The sequence below is a fragment of the Anticarsia gemmatalis genome, chromosome 24, assembly GCF_050436995.1.
Source record: "Anticarsia gemmatalis isolate Benzon Research Colony breed Stoneville strain chromosome 24, ilAntGemm2 primary, whole genome shotgun sequence".
Lineage (NCBI taxonomy): Eukaryota > Metazoa > Arthropoda > Insecta > Lepidoptera > Erebidae > Anticarsia > Anticarsia gemmatalis.
In genome coordinates, this window is record NC_134768.1 from 5,581,497 (window position 1) to 5,601,502 (window position 20,006).

General features: G+C 35.0%; 1 protein-coding gene across 2 annotated transcripts; it reads right to left on the reverse strand.

The window, feature by feature from the left end:
* Window positions 1–8,389: 8,389 nt before the first annotated feature.
* wfs1 (wolframin ER transmembrane glycoprotein wfs1) lies at window positions 8,390–19,798 on the reverse strand. Of its 2 annotated transcripts, XM_076130364.1 has the most exons (9): window positions 19,584–19,798; window positions 18,890–18,994; window positions 16,600–16,699; window positions 14,853–14,972; window positions 14,325–14,446; window positions 13,756–13,866; window positions 12,195–13,384; window positions 11,292–11,800; window positions 8,390–10,938 (listed from the first exon to the last, which is right to left on the reverse strand). In XM_076130364.1, exons 1-9 carry the CDS (start codon window positions 19,615–19,617, stop codon window positions 10,569–10,571), a joined length of 2,661 nt encoding a protein of 886 aa, XP_075986479.1. In that variant the 5' UTR covers window positions 19,618–19,798; the 3' UTR covers window positions 8,390–10,568. The 2 variants fall into 2 exon arrangements, with proteins under 2 accessions (XP_075986479.1, XP_075986480.1); XM_076130365.1 differs by lacking the exons at window positions 16,600–16,699; window positions 18,890–18,994; window positions 19,584–19,798 and adding an exon at window positions 15,646–15,759.
* Window positions 19,799–20,006: the final 208 nt, after the last annotated feature.

Below are 20,006 nucleotides of genomic sequence, written 5' to 3' on the forward strand. Positions count from 1 at the left end.
TCAAGATGCGTTAATTCACTGATAGGAAATATGCTTTAATTTATTTTTGTGATGATAACTTGTTAACTGCATTAAAAGGTTTTTGTTATAAGCTTACATCACTCGAGAATTGATCGCAATTTTTTTTTAACAAATATTATTATTGTTATATTAATCAATTAGGCGAAATAAAAAAATAAAGTTGTATAAACAAATCGTATGACTACACAAAAACCAAAAATCTTATTATGTTAGGCATTTCTGATGAATCAATGTTACTTAAGTTTTTAAGGTATTTTCTCCCACAGGCCATCTTTTTCTCACCCTGTATAACACAGAACTCGTATGCCTTTGACGATTCAACTTTGAATATTGAACTGTAACCGTTGTAAGCTGTTCTCAAAAGTGGTAACTGACAATAGTTATTTGAATTGGATAATAAAAGGTTTTGGGAGCAAGACTAGTAGACTTTCACAGGTAACTTAGGGTGCTATGTATACATGCATCTTTACATGCAAAATTTAAAAATTATTTTAATAAGTAATGTTTTTTTTTAAAATAACTGACTATCAAGCCACGTACAGGTAGGTAGACTTGTTGTTAAAAAAGAGAGAAGTTCCCTACACCTAAATGTACAAACTTCTTATTATTTTGGTTCATTTTAAAAAGTGTTACCTTACCAAAATGTTCATGTTTCTATAACAGTAAAACTGCGGAAAGGTAGGTAAAAACTAACACAGACGCGCTCTATTTAACAGTACTCTAGAAAAAATGCTGACAAAAACAAAAAAGAGAAGAACTTACAAAACATTTATTTTTATAGCACATCCACAACTGATACGCGGAATATTAATATACTAGCCATACTTTTAACTTCAGCGAATTCAACTTGGGAACGTTTTGTGAAACTATTTTTAGTTACGTTACAGTTTCAGTTCGCGTGCCTAACAGTTCCAGGGGAAATATCAAGAAACTTAGTACTTTGTACTTGTAAGAATCTATGTTCGTTACCGTATAAAAGTAGGTTATTTATTACCGAAAACTATTATGTTTTTTGTAGATTTTCTGTTGTGTTTACATGGTTAATTAATATTTAAAAAGTTAATTGAAGAATAATTTAGTATAATAAGAGATTTAAAAGCAACGTGTTGGTTTTAACATCACTGATTATGGAGAAACGGGGTAAAACTATTTTAAAAATGAAATGTCATCTTGGTAGAAACAAATATTAGACACATGATTAACTTTCCTCCAATCAATCCTTCATTAACTAATCCGATACATTAATATAATTATATGCGAAAGTTTTTAAGGACGTAGCCGTTTTTACTCTTTCACGCAATAACTACTACAAATATAGTTTGAATTGTTTTACTACGGGAAATGTTTACATACGGGTTCATTCGCGATCAGAAACTAGTTTAAAATATTTCATGTTTACAATTTCTAGTCACCACTTTATCTTTATTTAAATAGACATCCATTTATAGCTTTGAACATTAATATTGACCTAAAAGTTGTAATAAAACATTTAGTACTGCCCGTAGCCTTTCAGATAAACTCGACACAACCCTCGTCAAAAATGTTATCAGAAAGTGTACATGTGTATAGAAATAAATACCAAACTGTTATAATCTCTGTCAGTACAACTCTTTGACTTGTTCGAAGTTATATATGAAGCAAATTGCAGACATCATTTTATATAACTAAAGTTTTCATAGGTCTGTTTTATTTTCACAAGAACATATTTTTCGTGTTTCGCTTTTTGTAAACTCGTTGTACATTGCTTAAAAATGTGTCTAATTATGGTGTTATGGGCCTTTTAACACGACAAAAATTATTGTTAAGCCTAAGTTTCGCATTGATAGATTGATATAACTTTGTAGCACGGTATCAAAATCCTATGGCATTAACTTCCTAGGGCGGTTTCAAGCCCTTTCAGAATCTATTTAGTCACCTGAGTTGCATTAAATTAAACTGACGGACCAAACACGACAGCATCCTTATTCCAGTAAAACCCCTCTTTTTTTACATGTACCTTCATGAAAATACCTTTCCTTTTCTACATACGACCTCTATTTCATTCAAACACGTATCCAGTCCTTTATGAACCGATTTGTATACCACTAACTGACCTGAAAACTTCCAGAACCTTTCCCTTCATCGAGAGAGAGATCCTAAATTATTTAAGCTTTTCAACTGGGAACGAAGACTCGGAAGAAAATGTGGTCAAACGTAAATAATACAAAACTCGTACTGAGTCCTCGAAACTTGTGAATAAACTTGAAGATAATTTCACCCACACAGACCCTACCTGACCTTTTCTCTAATAATAATTAAAGTTTGAATACTTCTGTGTACTTCCATCTGTTTTTGGAATGAAAATAAACATTGTACGTTGAATAATTAGAAAAATTTTTGCTAGATTGTACATTGTTTTGGAAGCGATAGATGTATTAAGCCATACCCTCGTCCTCCCTCGGGCTCATCGGCGCCTATTGAAGTAGGAGTCGATGTGGTCGCCAATTCGCCATTGCCGAAATCGTTTGTATATTATCTTATAAAAAAAATCGCAATATTCTTGAACATCACAAACAAAAACTGTAAGAGGTTTGTATTTATTTGTTTGCGGGTTAGTTAACAAAACAACAGTACCTCTATATTTAAAAAGAACTTATTAGAACTTTTAATTTGTTATATTGTACAACTCAAACTATTTCAATCAAACAAATTTATGAGCCATTAAGAGTTAAATCAATTAAAATTAACTAAATCAGCGATAGTGTAGATTTGAAGCACTTTCTTAAAACTGCTGACTACTACTAAAACTTTAAAACTAAAGTAAGATAGAGCATTCCAGCGCTTTTAAATGAGTAGTTAAGACTCTTTGATAATAAAATTGTCACTTAAGAGTCGCCATTGTCTTCACCTTATCCTACGCAACGTAGTGTTTGTACAGCTGTACAGCATGATCCACTTATAAAACCATGCTGTAAAGGGTTTTGGCCGGTTTTTTTTTCCAACCGGCCGCCTGTCTAACATCATCCTTCGTTGGGGATCTAAACGGAAAATTTGAGGGGAAATTAGGGCTGTATTAAGGATGGGGGTTTATTGTATGAATTCGGGGTACAGGTTGAAGTGGGACTTTGGGATCCTGCAGCTGTGAGGAATAGTTTGGTAAAAACTGCAGTGGCTCGGGTAGGTCGGGATCCCATGCTTCAATATCTCTATTCGTTTAGTCTTATTTTGAGCACAGTATTTAAAAACAACTTTAACTAAAGAAAATGTTAAATCATTGAGTTTCTCAAAACTCAATCAATCTGTCACAAAAGACTTCGGAATGTTTTGTTAAATAAAAGCTGAAAAACTGGAATGGAAACAGCGCTAAGTTTTCTTTCGTTCGTTTTGTTTTGCTTTCCATTATTTGTTTGAACGGCACTATTCGAGGAAAGTCGCTTTATTTTATCAGAATGTTGGTTTTGAAACACTTTAAATATGCGAATTTATTTAATGGAAAATTCGTAAAATGTTCATGAACCACTAATATCATTCCTTATGACTTAAAAATTCTCGCTTTGCGTTACTAGGTTCTTACTACGAATTTATAAAATATTCTACAATTAATTGTTAAAAGCTCCTTTTGTCTATGACACTCGCGAATCTGCTTCGATTTTAATATATTTTTTTTAGTGTTACAACACACACCCATCTAACGCATTTATCAAATTTTACTTCAGATCTTATAATAAGTATGGACAAGAATCTCCTCCTAGAATGACGGAGGAGTAAGGCTTCAAGTTCAATCAGACCAGAGTTATATATAAAGATAAAAGTATAAAATGATTGAAATACAATGTAACTAAACTCGTAATAATGTATTAGTAAATAGTACCCCGAACGCTAGCTATTCGTTGTAGCCACAATAACTTGTTCACTTAAACAGCAAATATTTCTTAGTTCCTCGGGGACGGCTCCACACATGTTATTTATAATGTACTGATGGCAAAACATGTTGAAATTAAATATAATTATTTGAATTGAATTTATGAAAATATCCTGCTTTCGCTAGCTTGAGAATAAGCGGTAGATGTGGTTAAGGCACGAGGTAGGCAAATTACCTTCAAAATTATAACAAACTAAACTATGATTACTTCACATCAACTGCGAAAGAACGGACGGTCCCATTACTTCGCGGTTGATGAGAAGCAACAAAGCAAGAAGCAAAGCAACAAACCTAGCAAAATTGTCACAAATATTTACATCACAAAATAAAACTTTAATGAAATAGATAAAGTGACGGCAAATGCTAACAGATTCTTAACTTATTAAGAACTTATTCCAGTGCTGAAACCGAAACACTTACAACATGATATGTACTTATTTTTCTAGTAATATATGTAGGTGCATAGAAAGGAAACAAAAAAGACATTATTATTCTGCCAACCATACACGTCTACTTCCACAACTTTAAACTTCGCGATCCAATGGCAAACTGGTATACAAAATTGCAAAATATTTTACAGTGAATTTTTAAAAGCTTCCAACATGTCCTTATGTCCATAACACTCACGAATTCGCATCGTTTTCAACGTATTTTGACTTTATTTGTATTGTAAATAAGAGAGATGAAACAGGTATGAACTTTTCATATTTATTAAAAACTTTAGGACAGTTGTTTGACTTTATTTTGACTCTCATTGTTTTGACTTCTTCAATGGTAAGCAAAATGCTTATTAGATAGTATTTATTCATTACATCCCGATGATTAATTATCAAAGACTCCCAATTGGAAGCGACTAACAAACAAACAAGCGAGTAACAAATCGTGATTTCGTAGGTCTCTATTTCGAGGTTTTATGAGTACGTAGGTACTATTGAAGATTATAATTTGTATTCTGATAAAAAGTACCATCATAAGGCAGATCGTCGCAGAAAAAACAAACCACAAAAAAAAATCTGTAACTTATGGAAAAAATATTATTGATAAATCTCTAATAATAAGTGTTAGATATTAACCACTATCAAGAGCGTTCTTCATATTATTTACAATATTGTATATTCGTAGTTAACATTCTGCTCTGTAAATAGATATTTTAAAAGCCAGTTAAGTAATTAAGAGATCCATTTACGAAAACACTTCCCGTTTTCAGACGAGGTGTCATCGACGTTATTAAATTAATAGCTTAATGGGATCTAATGGTCCGTTACAGTGCTTATAATTAACCACTAAGAGATGAAATAGTATTAAGTTATAATGAGACTAAAGACACATTTTACACACAAGACATTGATTCATACTTAGCTAGAATTTAAAAACTAATATTTTTTCGTGATTAAATAACGGTCAAAAAACTATGTATGTGGGAGGTTTAATATACTGAATACTAAAAAAATATGTATTTTTAAAAGGTTTTATCTATACTAATCTATACTAATATTATAAAGCTGAAGAGTTTGTTTGTTTGTTTGTCTGTTTGTTTGTTTGTTTGTTAGTTTGAACGCGCTAATCCCAGGAACTACTGGTCCGATTTGAAAAATTCTTTCGGTGTTAGATAGCCGACTTATCGAGGAAGGCTTTAGGCTATATATCATCACGCTACGACCAATACGAGCAGAGTATCAGTGAAAAATGTTACAAAAACGGGAAACATTTTTACCCGTTCTCTCTGTGACGCAAGCGAAGTTGCGCGGGTCAGCTAGTATTGAATAAAAGACCTATTCTTGCCTAAGATAAACATCGCTAGGTCATTATTTATATTTGAATCAGGCACTTCTAACATTATTAAGAAAGTAGATTAAGATTGATTTTAAACTAGCCTTATGAAATACTGTCCCAGCTATCTTAAAAGAAGTCCTCCATGAGTCCAATGTTTTTGACCGAGTTCAAAAATAAATAAGTTATCAATTCGCCGGTTTATTTTGTATAACAATTACACTATTTCTCCGTGATTTGTGGACCGATTTTCAGAATTCATATTTTTATCTAAAAACATGACGGCTACAGCATTTTAAAAGTCAATTTAATATTTAAACACGAATAACACCAAAAACATAAGTAGGAAATATCCCGGACTTAGTTCAACACGCCACGGCGAGACACCAGTTTCCTGGACTCTCTCTTGGGAACGGATGAGATATTATTTTCCTCTTATTCAATTGGGTCTTAAGGGATCAATAGATCTGTCAAGATTTGGAATCCCTACAGCAGTGTTTGTGGATACAAGATGGATGGAATCCTTATGTTGTAATTGGACCAAGTTCGTTTTCTTTAATGATTTATTTTTTACTTCTTATTTACTGTAAGTTTTTTGGTATTTAAATGAGATATTAAGCTGATCACTGGTTTCTGTAGCTATTAAAGAGCTAATGTAATTCAGATTTTTTGTTGGTTATAGCTACGCTCTGGCAAGAGTTTAAAGGAGAAGCGGTGCTAGATAGAGGTTCATATCCCACAAAAGATTATTATCAGACTCAAGCCCTTACACCTAAATGTCATCAAGCATCGATGCACATATGAAAAATCTGCTTTTAAAAAGTCGGTCCAGAACAAAATTGCTCCGTTTATTCCATACCAAACAGAGTTTCAACAACAATTTTCTAAACACCTAGAACCACAACTTAGGTACTAAGCAATCGTAGAAACCACATTAATTTCAGTAATGGCACAACAAACGACAGAGTGAAATTTCCACTACATTTCGTAATATCCTTTGTGGAATATGTTTCCCCAAATATTCATAATGTTTATATGAACACTTTGTGAAACACAAAGGAATGCATACAATAAGTTATTATCATTAACCGGTGCGCTACAATTTGTAGTAGTGAGCTAACAGGCTGATGTAAATACGGCAAGCGATGGGCAGACACCGCTCGCGGTAAAGCGGCGGTCATAGTGAGACATTACAATGTTGTTTTAATTTGCAAAATTTTAGCTTTTAAATTAAAAATAGGTTACCTTCTAGACTTGACTTGCGGCCGACGATATTATACGCTATCGGTCGATACATTAGCTTATCTTCAGCTAAATTCTGACTCTCAAAATTCAACTAAAGATAATCATTTTTATTAATGCAACTCCCGTACTAAAAATTGCTCTTGTGTCGCGGACACTTTGACAAACATACAAACAAAGCACAAACAGACCCAAAACAACTATTTGGGGATCGCACAAATAAATGTCCCTCATGAATCCGCGATCCCGATGAACGTGCGAAACAATGGAAGTGGCGACCACCTAACCACTGCGCTACGGAGGCTGCTACAAAAATGTAAGCTACCTAGACCAATCTTTATAAAAACAACAAACTATAAAACGTAATTAAACTGTAGTTAAATCGCGGCTTTATGTAGTTAATTAACAAAATAGCGAGCAACACAGCACAGTGTTAATGTTAGTTTATCGGCCAGTTGTACGAACTGTGCCGCTCTGCTAATTAACCATTCATTGCAAACTAACATATTGACAGCATTGGTTTATTGGTGTTTTAAACTAATTGGGGGTTAGGAGCACGTTTGGAACAAATTAGGTCGGTTGGATCGACCCTATAATACATATAATTACAATTGGGAATCCCGGAAGACCACAGATCGTAGTTTATTTCTACATTTCTTTTTTAGTAAAATATATTTTTTAACATAACACCTCCATGGCGCAGTGGTTAAAGGGATCACCACGCGTGTGTCCGGAGGTCGTAGTTTCAATTCCCACACGAAACAAATGTTTTTTACGATCTACAAATTTTTGTAGAAGAAATTTGGGCTCGGCTCTCCTAGCGTAGACGCAGCTTGATACTAATAAGAATAAGCGATGTAAGGAAATATAATTATCACAGTAGGTTGCCTAACTAAAATATCGTTTAACTTTGAAAGACTCTTGATTTTAAGAGATTTGATTTCAATACATTCGTTAGTACTCAAGACATAATTTAGCAATATTGATAATGAGGTTAAAACGAAATTGACGAACCTTGTTCAATTTATTCTATTTTATTTTGACTTCATAATTTTGAAACTGTAATTATGTTTTTTTTTAGGTTGCCATTTCGTATTCAGTCTATAACGTGGCTAAGATTGCTGCTATGAATTAAAAAATTCGAAACTGATGATCAGGTGTTTTATGACTTTAAGAACGCTCCCTTTGTTGATTGGGACCAATTTTAGCTTCTTCTGGTCAAGTATTAGATACATTTTAGATTAATTTTGTAAATACAAAGTTATTTAGCGATATTCATCTTTATATTATCTTTATAGCGATATTTATCGATAGCCTTTGATTCATCGCACTGTGCAGAATTCGAACCCAAGTATAGGTAGCGGTGTACCTAAAATTCTAATTTCAGCCGCAAGAGATGTACTCGTCTATCTAAAGCAGTGATTTTTCAAAGACAAAAATGAAACAAACCAAAAATATTCCATTATTTTTTATTAACAACACTGACATTTCAAATATAGGCTCTATTGTCACACAACACACCTTCAAAATCTACGCCTAACTACACATTTATATCTTTACAAATCCAAGTTAAAATAATACTTGTTCCTTCCATACAATCAGTCGACAGTCATTGACATTTTAAATGCATAAAAATTAATATATAGAGTAAAATTACTAAAATCTATCTAGCATTACACGTTAACAATAAGATTTGATTATTTTTTGGGCTAGTTTTACTACTGTCTCGGTTGAAATACTTTTTTTAGGCAAAACGTACGTATGTATCTTCACATAGGAATCTCTTTTAGCCCTAACACGTACGATAAGAAGACTGGGCCTACTCCCGACATCATCGAAATGATTGAATGCGATTCAGGCTAATGTCGAAGCGGACGCTTAAATTTCAAACCAGCGTAGGATCAAACGCAGATTTAAGTGAAACAGAAGTGAAAGTTAATCAGATTGTTTAATATAAACTGCTTAAATTTTAAACTAGCGTTTGATCACGCGCTAGTTTTGGAATCTAAAAACACGATTTGACATTAGCTCGAACCTGATTCAATCGAATTCGAATCCGATTCTGTCGGGAGTAAGCTAGCTGTTTTCAGTAAATTTTGTTTAAACGACTCTCGCAATGATATAGGTCTAGTGTCATAGGAGTTACCAAAATGTGAAGAACACACCTAAAATTATTTGTAGCTTACACTGTGTTATTTTTTAGATTCGATGTGATTCATGGTCGTAATTCATTTAGGTACCCTCCACTCCCGTAGCACAGTAGTAAAACCAGCCTTAACTTTTAAAATTTTACAGTAGAATATATTTTTTACGATACGTCACAAAATATTTCATATTTTATCCAATTATTTCATAAGTCCAATGTCCCTTTAAAATCTTTTACTCTATAATAGCACTGGATAGTTAATACCTACAGAAAAATAAGATATACGAATAATTTTATGAACAAAAACATGATTTCGAAAATACATTTCTTTTACTTTATTCGAACATAATTTCTTTAATAATATGATTATTCTAAATAAGTTTAATTTCATGGCAAATTGAATACCCGCGTTCCGAGATAAAAGATCAAACAACTAAAGAACAATAACAATGCATTTTAAATCTTACCTCTAACTAAATAAGCTTCAAATTTGATTAAGACGTACAGTTGTTTCCAAAAATCCGAATCTATATTTAAAACTAATTTAAACTTTATTTTATAGTAGGTAAGATTTAAATTGCTATGTTGCTCTTCGAAAGTAATGTTAGCGACCGATGTTACGAGCGTAATGTAACATGTTACACAGCGAACGTTCGACTATCGTACGGGGTACCAAGGTACTACCAGCGAGCGAAATACGTATTTTCACCCACTGTAGCGGAGCTGACTGCAAATTGACCAACCACAGTGCATGAAATCTCCACTCTGCGTCAATGGAAGCAATGTCTTTGGTGGATTCGCGGTTTTCTCTGCTTTCACAAAGATTTGAATTGAACAAAGATTTTAGCACACAGTATACCTAACATTTTATGCTAGCTAATGATAAATTACGCCTCATAACACGGGTCGGTAGTCAGAAGATAAAATTTGAATACGACTGATATCATTTATGTCGATATGATATGGGTATAACTCCGTTTTTAACTACAAACAATAGGCGTGTTCAGCACAGACATAAACAACCGTACGAGTGAATTATATCCAGCAATAATTATGGAACGTATAGAATCTACACAGCCAAATCGATGACCTGTCAATACACACTAACGAGAGAGAATTTACATTATATTGGCGACTCTTTATTGAAATGAATCATGTCAGCGACTTGTAGAAAATCTTAGACGGTCGATGATTTTGGTGTATAGACTGTATTACGTTTCAAGCCTGTGTTATTAAGTGTATGTAACGGCATAACGAGTGCACTAGGCCACTGGCTAAAGGCATTTATCAAAAAAACATTCCACTCTAAACGAAAGAGAAGACACGTAATACTCGAAATATGCGAAATTTTCGGGTACCCAGAGCTCGTGTTAAGCCATTGCATGTCCCCATGTTGTGTAGTTACAAACGGAACAAAACATTCAACATTATTCATCAAAATACTACTAACTACAAACTTAAAGATCATTGAAACAGACATAAAATCATTTATTTAAAAACAACCACTGGATTCAACAGGAAATTTAAAATATATTTTGTTGAAACAACACAATCGTTTACTAAAGTTTTGCACAGTTCCGAAAATTTGGAGACAGAAGGGGCCTTTGATCTTATTGTACCTCTCGCTTCCTTGCATTCTAGGCAATTAATTTCATATCCTTTTACATTCAGGTCTTTAGTACCAATGTTATAAGGTACATTTTCGTTAGACAAGATGCCTTTGAAGCGTATTTTGTCGTCAGCGCGTAACAAACGTGTGAAATTACTAAAGTAATGGTCGAAAACTATTGATATTTCCGCGTGACGTTTTAGAAGACCACCGCTCGCTTCCATCATGAGTCTTACTTCGTATGAGTATCTGAAAACAAAGAAAAATAAGTTATTAGCTGATATATCTATTAGAAACGCAAATGTGCTTGCACGTATGTACACATGCTCGCAAAAAATTGCGTTCGATAAAAATATGAAACGTATTTGGATAAAATTACTTAAGTGCATCAAGTTCTCTAATTAATTATTAAAAGGTGATAACATTTAATTTTAATTGTATTTGAAGCCACTAGAAGACATTTGACTTGGTTTGATGATCACTAACTTGAAATGTCAAAAAGGAATAACTTTTAACGTGCTATCCGAAGCACGTGAGCACTGTAAATAATACTGTATTAATTCTTCAAGAAATAATTAGGTAAGAAAATATACCATACTCACTCATTCAAATTGTTCAAATGACAGCTCTTCCCGCTTTGCCTCGCAACGCTTCTAACAAACTCGCACTCTTTAACCGACTGTAAGCTCTCCTCCCCTCTACATAAAGTCGAATATTCTTCACCATAATAGCACCTGAAGTATTCTTGAAGGAAGTTTGGCAACCACGCGGCAAAATCACTCCACCTATTTCGAATACTCTTTAAGCGTACATCGGTTATATAACCCTCCCAATTTACGTTGGCACCGTCGAGTATCGAGCATTTGATTTGCGTCGCCGCTGTATTATAATCCGACCATGCAGGGGAGTTGCATTGATTGTAATAGTCGTCCCAATTGATGTGGTATGTGTTGTCGTCGTAGTCAGTAATGAATTCGTTCTTGAGTAGGTTCTTTATGCTTGATTTGTCTTCGCCTATGAGTTCAATCAAGCCGGACGGTAAGCCGTCATCTTGCAAGTTCGTGACGAATTGGTTGCCGAAGTATAGTAGGGTTATCAGGCCGACTGCGAGCTGTAAGTAAATTATATTTTCAATAAATAATTTGACAAGTGTTCTAGAGTGCTGTGAACTTACAAATAGGATATTCTGCACATGTTATAAAATAAAGTAGCCCACTGTCTGTGTCTGTTCGCAATAAACTCAAAATCTACCGGTTTCACGTATAGATAGAGCGATTTCCGAGGAAGTGTATATTCGTTAAGGTAACCCCTGTGTAACCTGGACGAAACCATGGCGGGCCGCTAGTCTCGGTTTGCCCGACACGTGAATTTAACTCTGAATCTTGGGATGATACATAATTAAATTGAATTTTTAGATACATATATTAGAAGTTCTGATATTAAAAAGATAGCATCGAATTGCAAAAGTGAATATTAATACAAGACATAATAAATAATCAACTTACTTGAAACGGTGTAACAAACTTCTTAGTATTCTCAGACTTGGCCAATAGACAGGTCACTCCCAAACTAAGCCCGAAGCCGATCACAACAGACACTGTGTAAAACACCCTCGACATCGTAATGTATTGAAGAAAGGCGAATATAGGCAAAGTTACCGTCACAACGCCTATCAAAGGCAAGAAAAGGAACGAACACACTAGCGCCAAAGTACCTCTAATAAGACCATATGTTGTACAACCATGTGAACATGTTATGAACATCTGCAACCAACTTAATGTCACGCAATGAGGCAACGCACACTTAAACACACCCTGCCAACTACTTCGCCTAGCCATCAACGCCAAAATAACAGGAATCAACAAAGAAAAAAACACACGAGCGTTCAAACAAAATTCAATACTATTCCCTAGTATATAAGACGGATAATTCGATACGTGCAAGTCTAAGAATCTCCAACCTTGATGCACAACCGTGTCTTTTTCATAAGGGTATTTTGCTAGTACATTTATACCGAACGACAAGAGAGCAAGGAAATCAGGATATATACTCCCGTTCGTAGCAAAAGAGAATAATGTTAAAAACATCAAAAACAGTGATAGCACGCAGAATTCTGAGAACGGTACCCATTGGGTCGCTATAAATGGATATAAAAACAAATTTATGAATAGTGCAAGAAAAAATTGGATAAATGGACCTAAATTGTTCCTAACGAACAGGTTTTCGGACTCGTCCGGTTGTAGATTCCCGTCACTATATCTCAAGAACAAACCGGACCATTTTCTGAAGTCTATGAACTGTCTTTTCGCGTGTAACATTTTGAAGGTGCATATGACCATTGCTACGAAGCTAGCGTAGTACATAGCTAATGGCACTAGATGATAGAGACTGTCTGCACTGACTGACAAGTAAGCTATTAGTAGAATCGAGAGTTCGACATTGGATAGTCTGAAAGTGAATGTACCGAAGTAGTATAACAGTTTGAGGTATAGAACTTGTATGAAAACTATGGGGTGTATGAAGGCCTGGTGGAGTAAGGGAACATGGTCTAGGGCCTTAACACTAGGGTCTGTGAGCGTGAGTTCGTAGCTGACTAAAGGGAGCTCTCCCTGACAGTAGTCGACGGCCGCTGACACTAAATTGTCTACTGTTAGGTTTCTGATGTCTTCGCTGGGACCACACCGTTCTGGACATTCTGCAAATGGAAAGACAATATTTCAATTGCGTAACAAACGCTTAAGTATTTAACTTTTTGCTACGTTTTCATTCGAGCTTTTTTATCTATTACCTAACTTTTCGTTCATTGGACTGAATATTTTTTTATATTAAATCCAAGCCTGGAATTATAATAACGGTGTTTGAACCTTCGAAGTACCAGTGTGGAAGGAGAACACACAACAAAGAAAAAGGGTAGGCTTTTGCCCTGCGAGACACCACAAAAGCTAGAAAAAAGATTGACGAGTATTTATAAAAATACTCGAGTATCCATAAAAGTGCGTCATCTTCATCTTGGTTTGTTCATAGTTCGTTTTTTGGAAGATTTAAGTATTTTTTGTTGCAGTTTACCTTCATCAGGTGTATTGGCTGTTCGTATAGTGCCATTACTATGTATTTGGTCCCCGGCTTGCAAGTGTGAAGGTTCTAACGCCTGCCCGTCGTCCAGGGCCCGCGCTTCCTCTGATAACAATACATAATATATTTTTCCTAGACCTAGGTTCATCAATATAAATTAATATATTAGGTCGGGGAAAAAGTTTTTCGCATTATGTATGTATGAACTTGTAATAAAATCTTTTCTCTATACAAAAAAGCTCGATATATGGGTAGCTCACTGAAAGAAACCTAATGAACCATATACTCATTTGTGATTCTTGAAGCCAAAGAGATTTTATTACAAGTTCATAAATAATATAAAGCGAAAAGACTTTTTCCCCGACCTAATATTATTTGGACAACTCATACAGGTAACTGATTCCCAACTGAGCAGAACTTGTATTCTTAAATGAGGGAACATTATAACTGCGGTGAATTTCAATCAACACTGTCTTCAGCCTTGAGTATGACAGTCATGATTGTTTGTAAGTCTGTGTTTTGGGTACAATAGTTAGTACTTTACTATTAAATAATAAATTTACCTGGAGAATCATCGTCCGGTGAATCGCTATCGTCGGGTTCCTTACGCAGTGTGGTGTTGCATATCTCTCGGATACGTCTCTCCAGTTGCGCGGTGGTTATGTATTGTTCGCCGTTTGATAAACTGTACATAATAATAATATATACACATATGTTTTTACACAATTTAGAACCGTTTTAATGGAAATGAGAGAAACCTTCATGGAAATGATTATACTTGGACCATTACAAACATGCAAACTACGTAAAACGCTTTTAAAAATGAGACGTTCAACTTCCAACCACAGGTGGCCTTTTGTAACCAAGATCGGTCGAAATATCGCATCTGGTATAAAAATAGCATACAACGTCCCCAACTTGCACTTGGCCAGCATGGTGGACTCAAGGCCTAACCCTTCCTCGTTCGGGAGGAGACCCTTGCCCAGCAGTGGGACAGTAAAAGGTTAAAAAAATAGTACACTTTATTTTAAACCGCGCTTAAGACCCGTTGCATTACAATATAATAAGTATCAATATTTTGTACGACTCACCTAGCAAACAGATCTCGGGCAGCTTTCCTGGCGACCGTCTCCTGCCGGCTGGCGGCAAGACACGACTTGGCACGGACTATGGCTGCACTGTCCTCGTCGATCACGCCGCTGCGTATACACCTGACAAAAAACAGCTTTTTAGACGACTGTTATGACTTAAGGTCGCTTTACATCCTAACAGTCGGCTAAACTCAAAGTTGGTCATTCATATATGTACATAAATCATTTTATTAAAATAGCGAATACGACTTCCAGGAGAAGATTTTGTGTTCCAGGAAAATTGTCCTGGTATCCGGCACCTTGTCCCGTATCTAACACGACCAACCGCGTCACCAACACCAATAGAATATATTGACAAAAATCATCACGCTTGCGTCAACATAAAATGCAACCCTATAGATTTTGAAACAACGCGCGATTGCTAGCCCATTGTTACCTTTAAATTTGTATAACGCTTATAACTAGTATTAAAGAGATTTATAACTATTTCCTGGAAACAAACAAAACCAAATTAAAGATATGTGACTAGGTAAACTGCGTTAGTAAAGAACCCCGAAGTACACTTATAAAACTCTTACGCAGACCGACGCAATTCATCGCGTACTCTATCCCATTTTATCTTCCAAACCGCATAATCGTTGTTTCCATTCATTTATTACACAATACTATTACACATAAGCGTTAAAACGCATGAACTGTTGCACAGAGAGTGTACCTACAAACTGTGGGTCAAAGATGCGCACCATTTTTTCCGTAGCGGTATGTCAGTAATTCATAACAATGGTTTTGTTACCTCATATCATTATCGAGAATGTGATACTATTGCCGTTCTCTGAAACGCCGAGCTGATCCTATTGTTTCGTTTGACGATTATTCGCCGTTTTGTTTTGTCATTGTGACATTCGTGGCGTTATTTATGATTTTTTGTTGATGAAGTCAACCTCCTTGACAAAGTTTATCTTTTAGAGAAAAAGGTTTGATTGGCTTATTAAGTTAAAAACCTTGTACTTGGTCCCAGCATAATCGAATTCGAATACAACCGAGTTCAATTCGTGCAAATCTCTAAACGAGTCAAATTTTACATATTAAATCCAAACTTACGCATGAAACTGGTTTAAAACGAAAATAACTAAATGAACCGATTAAATAAAATAAAATAAAACCATTTCCATATAAACCAACGGTCAAATTTAGGATCTCGATTTGATATTAGCTCGGATCTGATTAAATCGAATTGAATAAGAAATATGCTCACCAATACCTTCTAATTGTTGGCGGTAGAAAACGCGGCATCAACGCATTTAAACATACCGTTTCCCACGACGCTTTCGATGTCGTTCAATAAACGAGTAAAAAGTTGTTGCTATACTAATACTATAATACCTTAGTTACTAATCAAGCTAAAGTTCAGAGAGAGCTGGCTCGCAGTACCGAGTGTAAATTTATATGAACAAATTTTTCCCATAGATCTTAAATAAAATGTTGAGTTTGATTTTCATTATATTCGCTATTTTCATCGATTGCAGATGATTAAGGTTAAAGGTTTAATTTGTTCAAGTAGAACGAACAAATTAAAAATGACCTAGAAAGTATTCATTAGCTTTCAGATTTAAATTTATTTCCAGTTGTGTCCATAAAGAAAAAAAACAGAAACTAGTTTCTTTTTTTCGATTTTGGTAGGAACATCTGCTAAGTGCCTGTCAAAATAAAAAGTACGCGATGAAATTAATTAGGCAAAAGTTGTTACCTTCGCAACATCCTTCTGGCTTCAGGGTGAGCTTGTTCAGTAGCACATATCAACCATTCCAGTGCCTGTTTGAAGTTCGATATTTTGTCAGCTTCTAGCTCTGAAAATCACAATTATATTTTTATATGCTGTATATATATGTTACTTACTAGCTGACCCGCGCAACTTCGCTTGCGTCACTTAAGAGAATGGGTCAAAATTTTCCCCGTTTTTGTAACATTTTTCGTTGCTACTCCGCTCCTAATGACCGTAGCGTGATGTTATATAGCCTATAGCCTTCCTCGATAAATGGTCTATCTAACACTGAAAGAATGTTTCAAATCGGACCGTTCAAACAAACAAACAAACAAACAAACAAACAAACAAACAATCAAACAAACAAACTCTTCAGCTTTATAATATTAGTATAGATTTTTATTTTGAATAATACAGCACGACAGTTAGCACTATAATAGGAATAAAAGAAACAATAAGGAGTCTTTATATTCTTTGAAGTACCTACTGTACCTTTATTCGCATGAATAAAGAAGCAGTTTCTAAACAGAGGAGGTACTACACTGCTAGCATAGCTACTGCACTGTATTCAATTAATTACTTAAATTCTGGCCGAGATTTCATCCGCGTGAGATTACTTTTCGGAACAAAAAGTATCCCATGTGTTATTCCAAATCATCAACTATCTATTTACCAAATTACATCAAAATCCAAGTAACAAATATTTTCGCTATTAGGTTAGGTTAGGTTAGGTTTCCTGGGCTTTTTCCGCACTTAGCCTCTTAAATGGGCCTTTGTGCGTGTATCTACCCTCTCTCATTGTTGCGTTGATTCACCCTCACTCCAGCCATCCTAGTTCTTCCCAGAACTTCAGTAGCTTTTTCAAGTTGCTGCAGGCTTCCTGGAGTGTTGTTGTCAATATTTTTGTTCGCGCTCGTTGGTCCGCCACGCTGTTGCATTCCACGAGTACATGTTGTGGTGTTTCCTCTGCCTCCATGCATCCTCTGCACAGAGGGCTGTCCGTCACACCTATTGTACATAGATGTTTGTTTAGGGGACAATGGCCGGTTAGGATTCCTATTACCTTGCGTATTTTGTCCCTTTTTAGACTGATAAGGTTGCGGGCAAGATTCTTAGGTGCCACCGGAACTGCAGCCTTAGTTTGCCTGCAACCTTTGCTGTTGTTCCATTCTTTTAGGTGTTTCGCTTCGGTGTTTCTGTTCAGCCAAGATTTAATTTGTGCTTGGGGGATAGGCAGTAGTGGTTCCGGTCCAAGTACTGTTCCATTTGATCCCCTTTTAGCTAGTTCATCAGCTGCATCGTTTCCCATTGAATTGCTGTGCCCTTTGATCCATTGCAGGGTAACTGTGTTCGTACGTGCAATAGCCTGGAGCGCATTATGGCATTCCAGAACAAGGGCAGATGTTATAACGTTATTTTGTAAGGCTTGTAGCATGGATGCACTGTCCGAGACAATTTTTATTTTAAAGTCTCTGACATCTCTGGCTGCGACTGCTTGTGCTGCCTTAGTGATTCCTATACATTCTGCTTGGAAGATTGTATTTAGTTTGTCTAGGGTGGCTGATATTTTGATATTTAGATCGTTCGAGAAGACGCCGGCTCCTGTACCAAATGCGGTTTTGGATCCGTCAGTGTATATCCTAACTTCGTTGATGCCAGAGTCATCTTTAGATTCCTCTTTGAGTTGGATATTGTATCTTCTGTCAAAAACGTGGTGACATGGCGTTTTATCTGTAGGTGCATCGAGAAGTGGTATTTCCTATATTTTCGCTATTATAATATTAGTAGGAAGTAGAATATTACTAAAATAAGTAATACATATTTATTAAATGTAATGAGACCACACCTGTGTTTACTTTGTAAAAGCAAATTCAAAAACAAACAATGTCTGTATTGTGTGCCTTCATTATTCTCTGTTATATTGTATTCTACATACATTTAAGTATTAATTTCCTGTACAAAATTGACTGAACAGGGGTTATGAAGTATAAAGGTAGTTTAAAATCTAAGTCTAATGTTGCAGTAGTATATGCACACAGAGGTCTAGGGTTTGATACCTGAGTTGAGACAGAAAGTAGTCCTTTTAGTTACTCTGTTAAGAACCCCTTATCTCTCATATTAAGGTACTTAAGGTTGTAGATACAGAGATGGTGTAATGCCTGTCCTCTAACATATATATTTTCCATATTTTGTTTTGTGAATGTAACCAAATAGGTATGACCAGAGCATATACCAGAGGCATACGACAGCATGTATTTAAAATAAGCTGACTTACCACATTTTTCTTCCAAGAGTTGTTTAGCAAGGACAACCTGTGATTCAGCACAGCCATCCTCAGCCAACTGATTGCGCAGACGTCTCAGGGAGCCTTGAGGTCCATCTGAAGCAAGATACACCTTAGAAAGTATACTAATTTACTATGACATAAAGCATGTGTAAGCGCAAAGGCAGTATTTTGTTACATAGAATTCCCATAAGAACACATACTTCCACACTATAATGTTATTATTTTTTAAAAAACTATTTAGGCTGAACATACTGTTATTTACAGTTTAAGAACCGAACATATTTTTTAACTCCACTCTTATGATTGAATATTATAGATATTAATAAAAATGTAGTCTCACAGCTGTCTGAAAGTTTGTTAATTAAATTTGGAAATAATTTATGGAAAAAGAGAATTATAGTTAATGGTGTACTAAAACAACATATTAATAAGAGCAAAAAGCATAATATTCATAACAGCATTTAATTTTAAAGCACCTGCTAAACTTTGGACATTTCTATCAACCTTGATTTTATGCAACCTTAGATCAGGAAAGAAGCCCTAAAACCAATCCATAAAAATAGAATCTATAGATTGGTAACAATAGCCATAAAACTACAAATTATAATAACAACTTATGAGCGAAATTAAAAATATGGGCCACATAATTGCGATAAAAAATCTGACTCATTTAACTACTTACCATGTAAATTCCAACGTTTTCGACCGACTGGCATAACTTAGTGGAACCTAAAGCTGATGAAAGTTCATAAATTATAACATTGACCTACCTACAATAAATTGATACAAAAATAATAAATTATTTCTAGAAATGAACAATTTTTTGTTTTGATTATTTACACTGCAGGCGATCCGCAATTTTTTGTCGATTTATCAATATGTCAATGTCAATACTGACAGCGAAACGAAATTGCGAAAAACAATTTTGCACATCAAAACGCAAATATTGTACCTACTGCTTTTGTATAATCGATTAAAAATTAAGCACCAAAACCTCTGAATCACGTATTAAACTTTCACGTCGCACTTCACAGAATTAGCATAACTTATGCAATATATTCTTATTCTAAAATGATAAACTGTACTTAAATAATAATTTATTCCA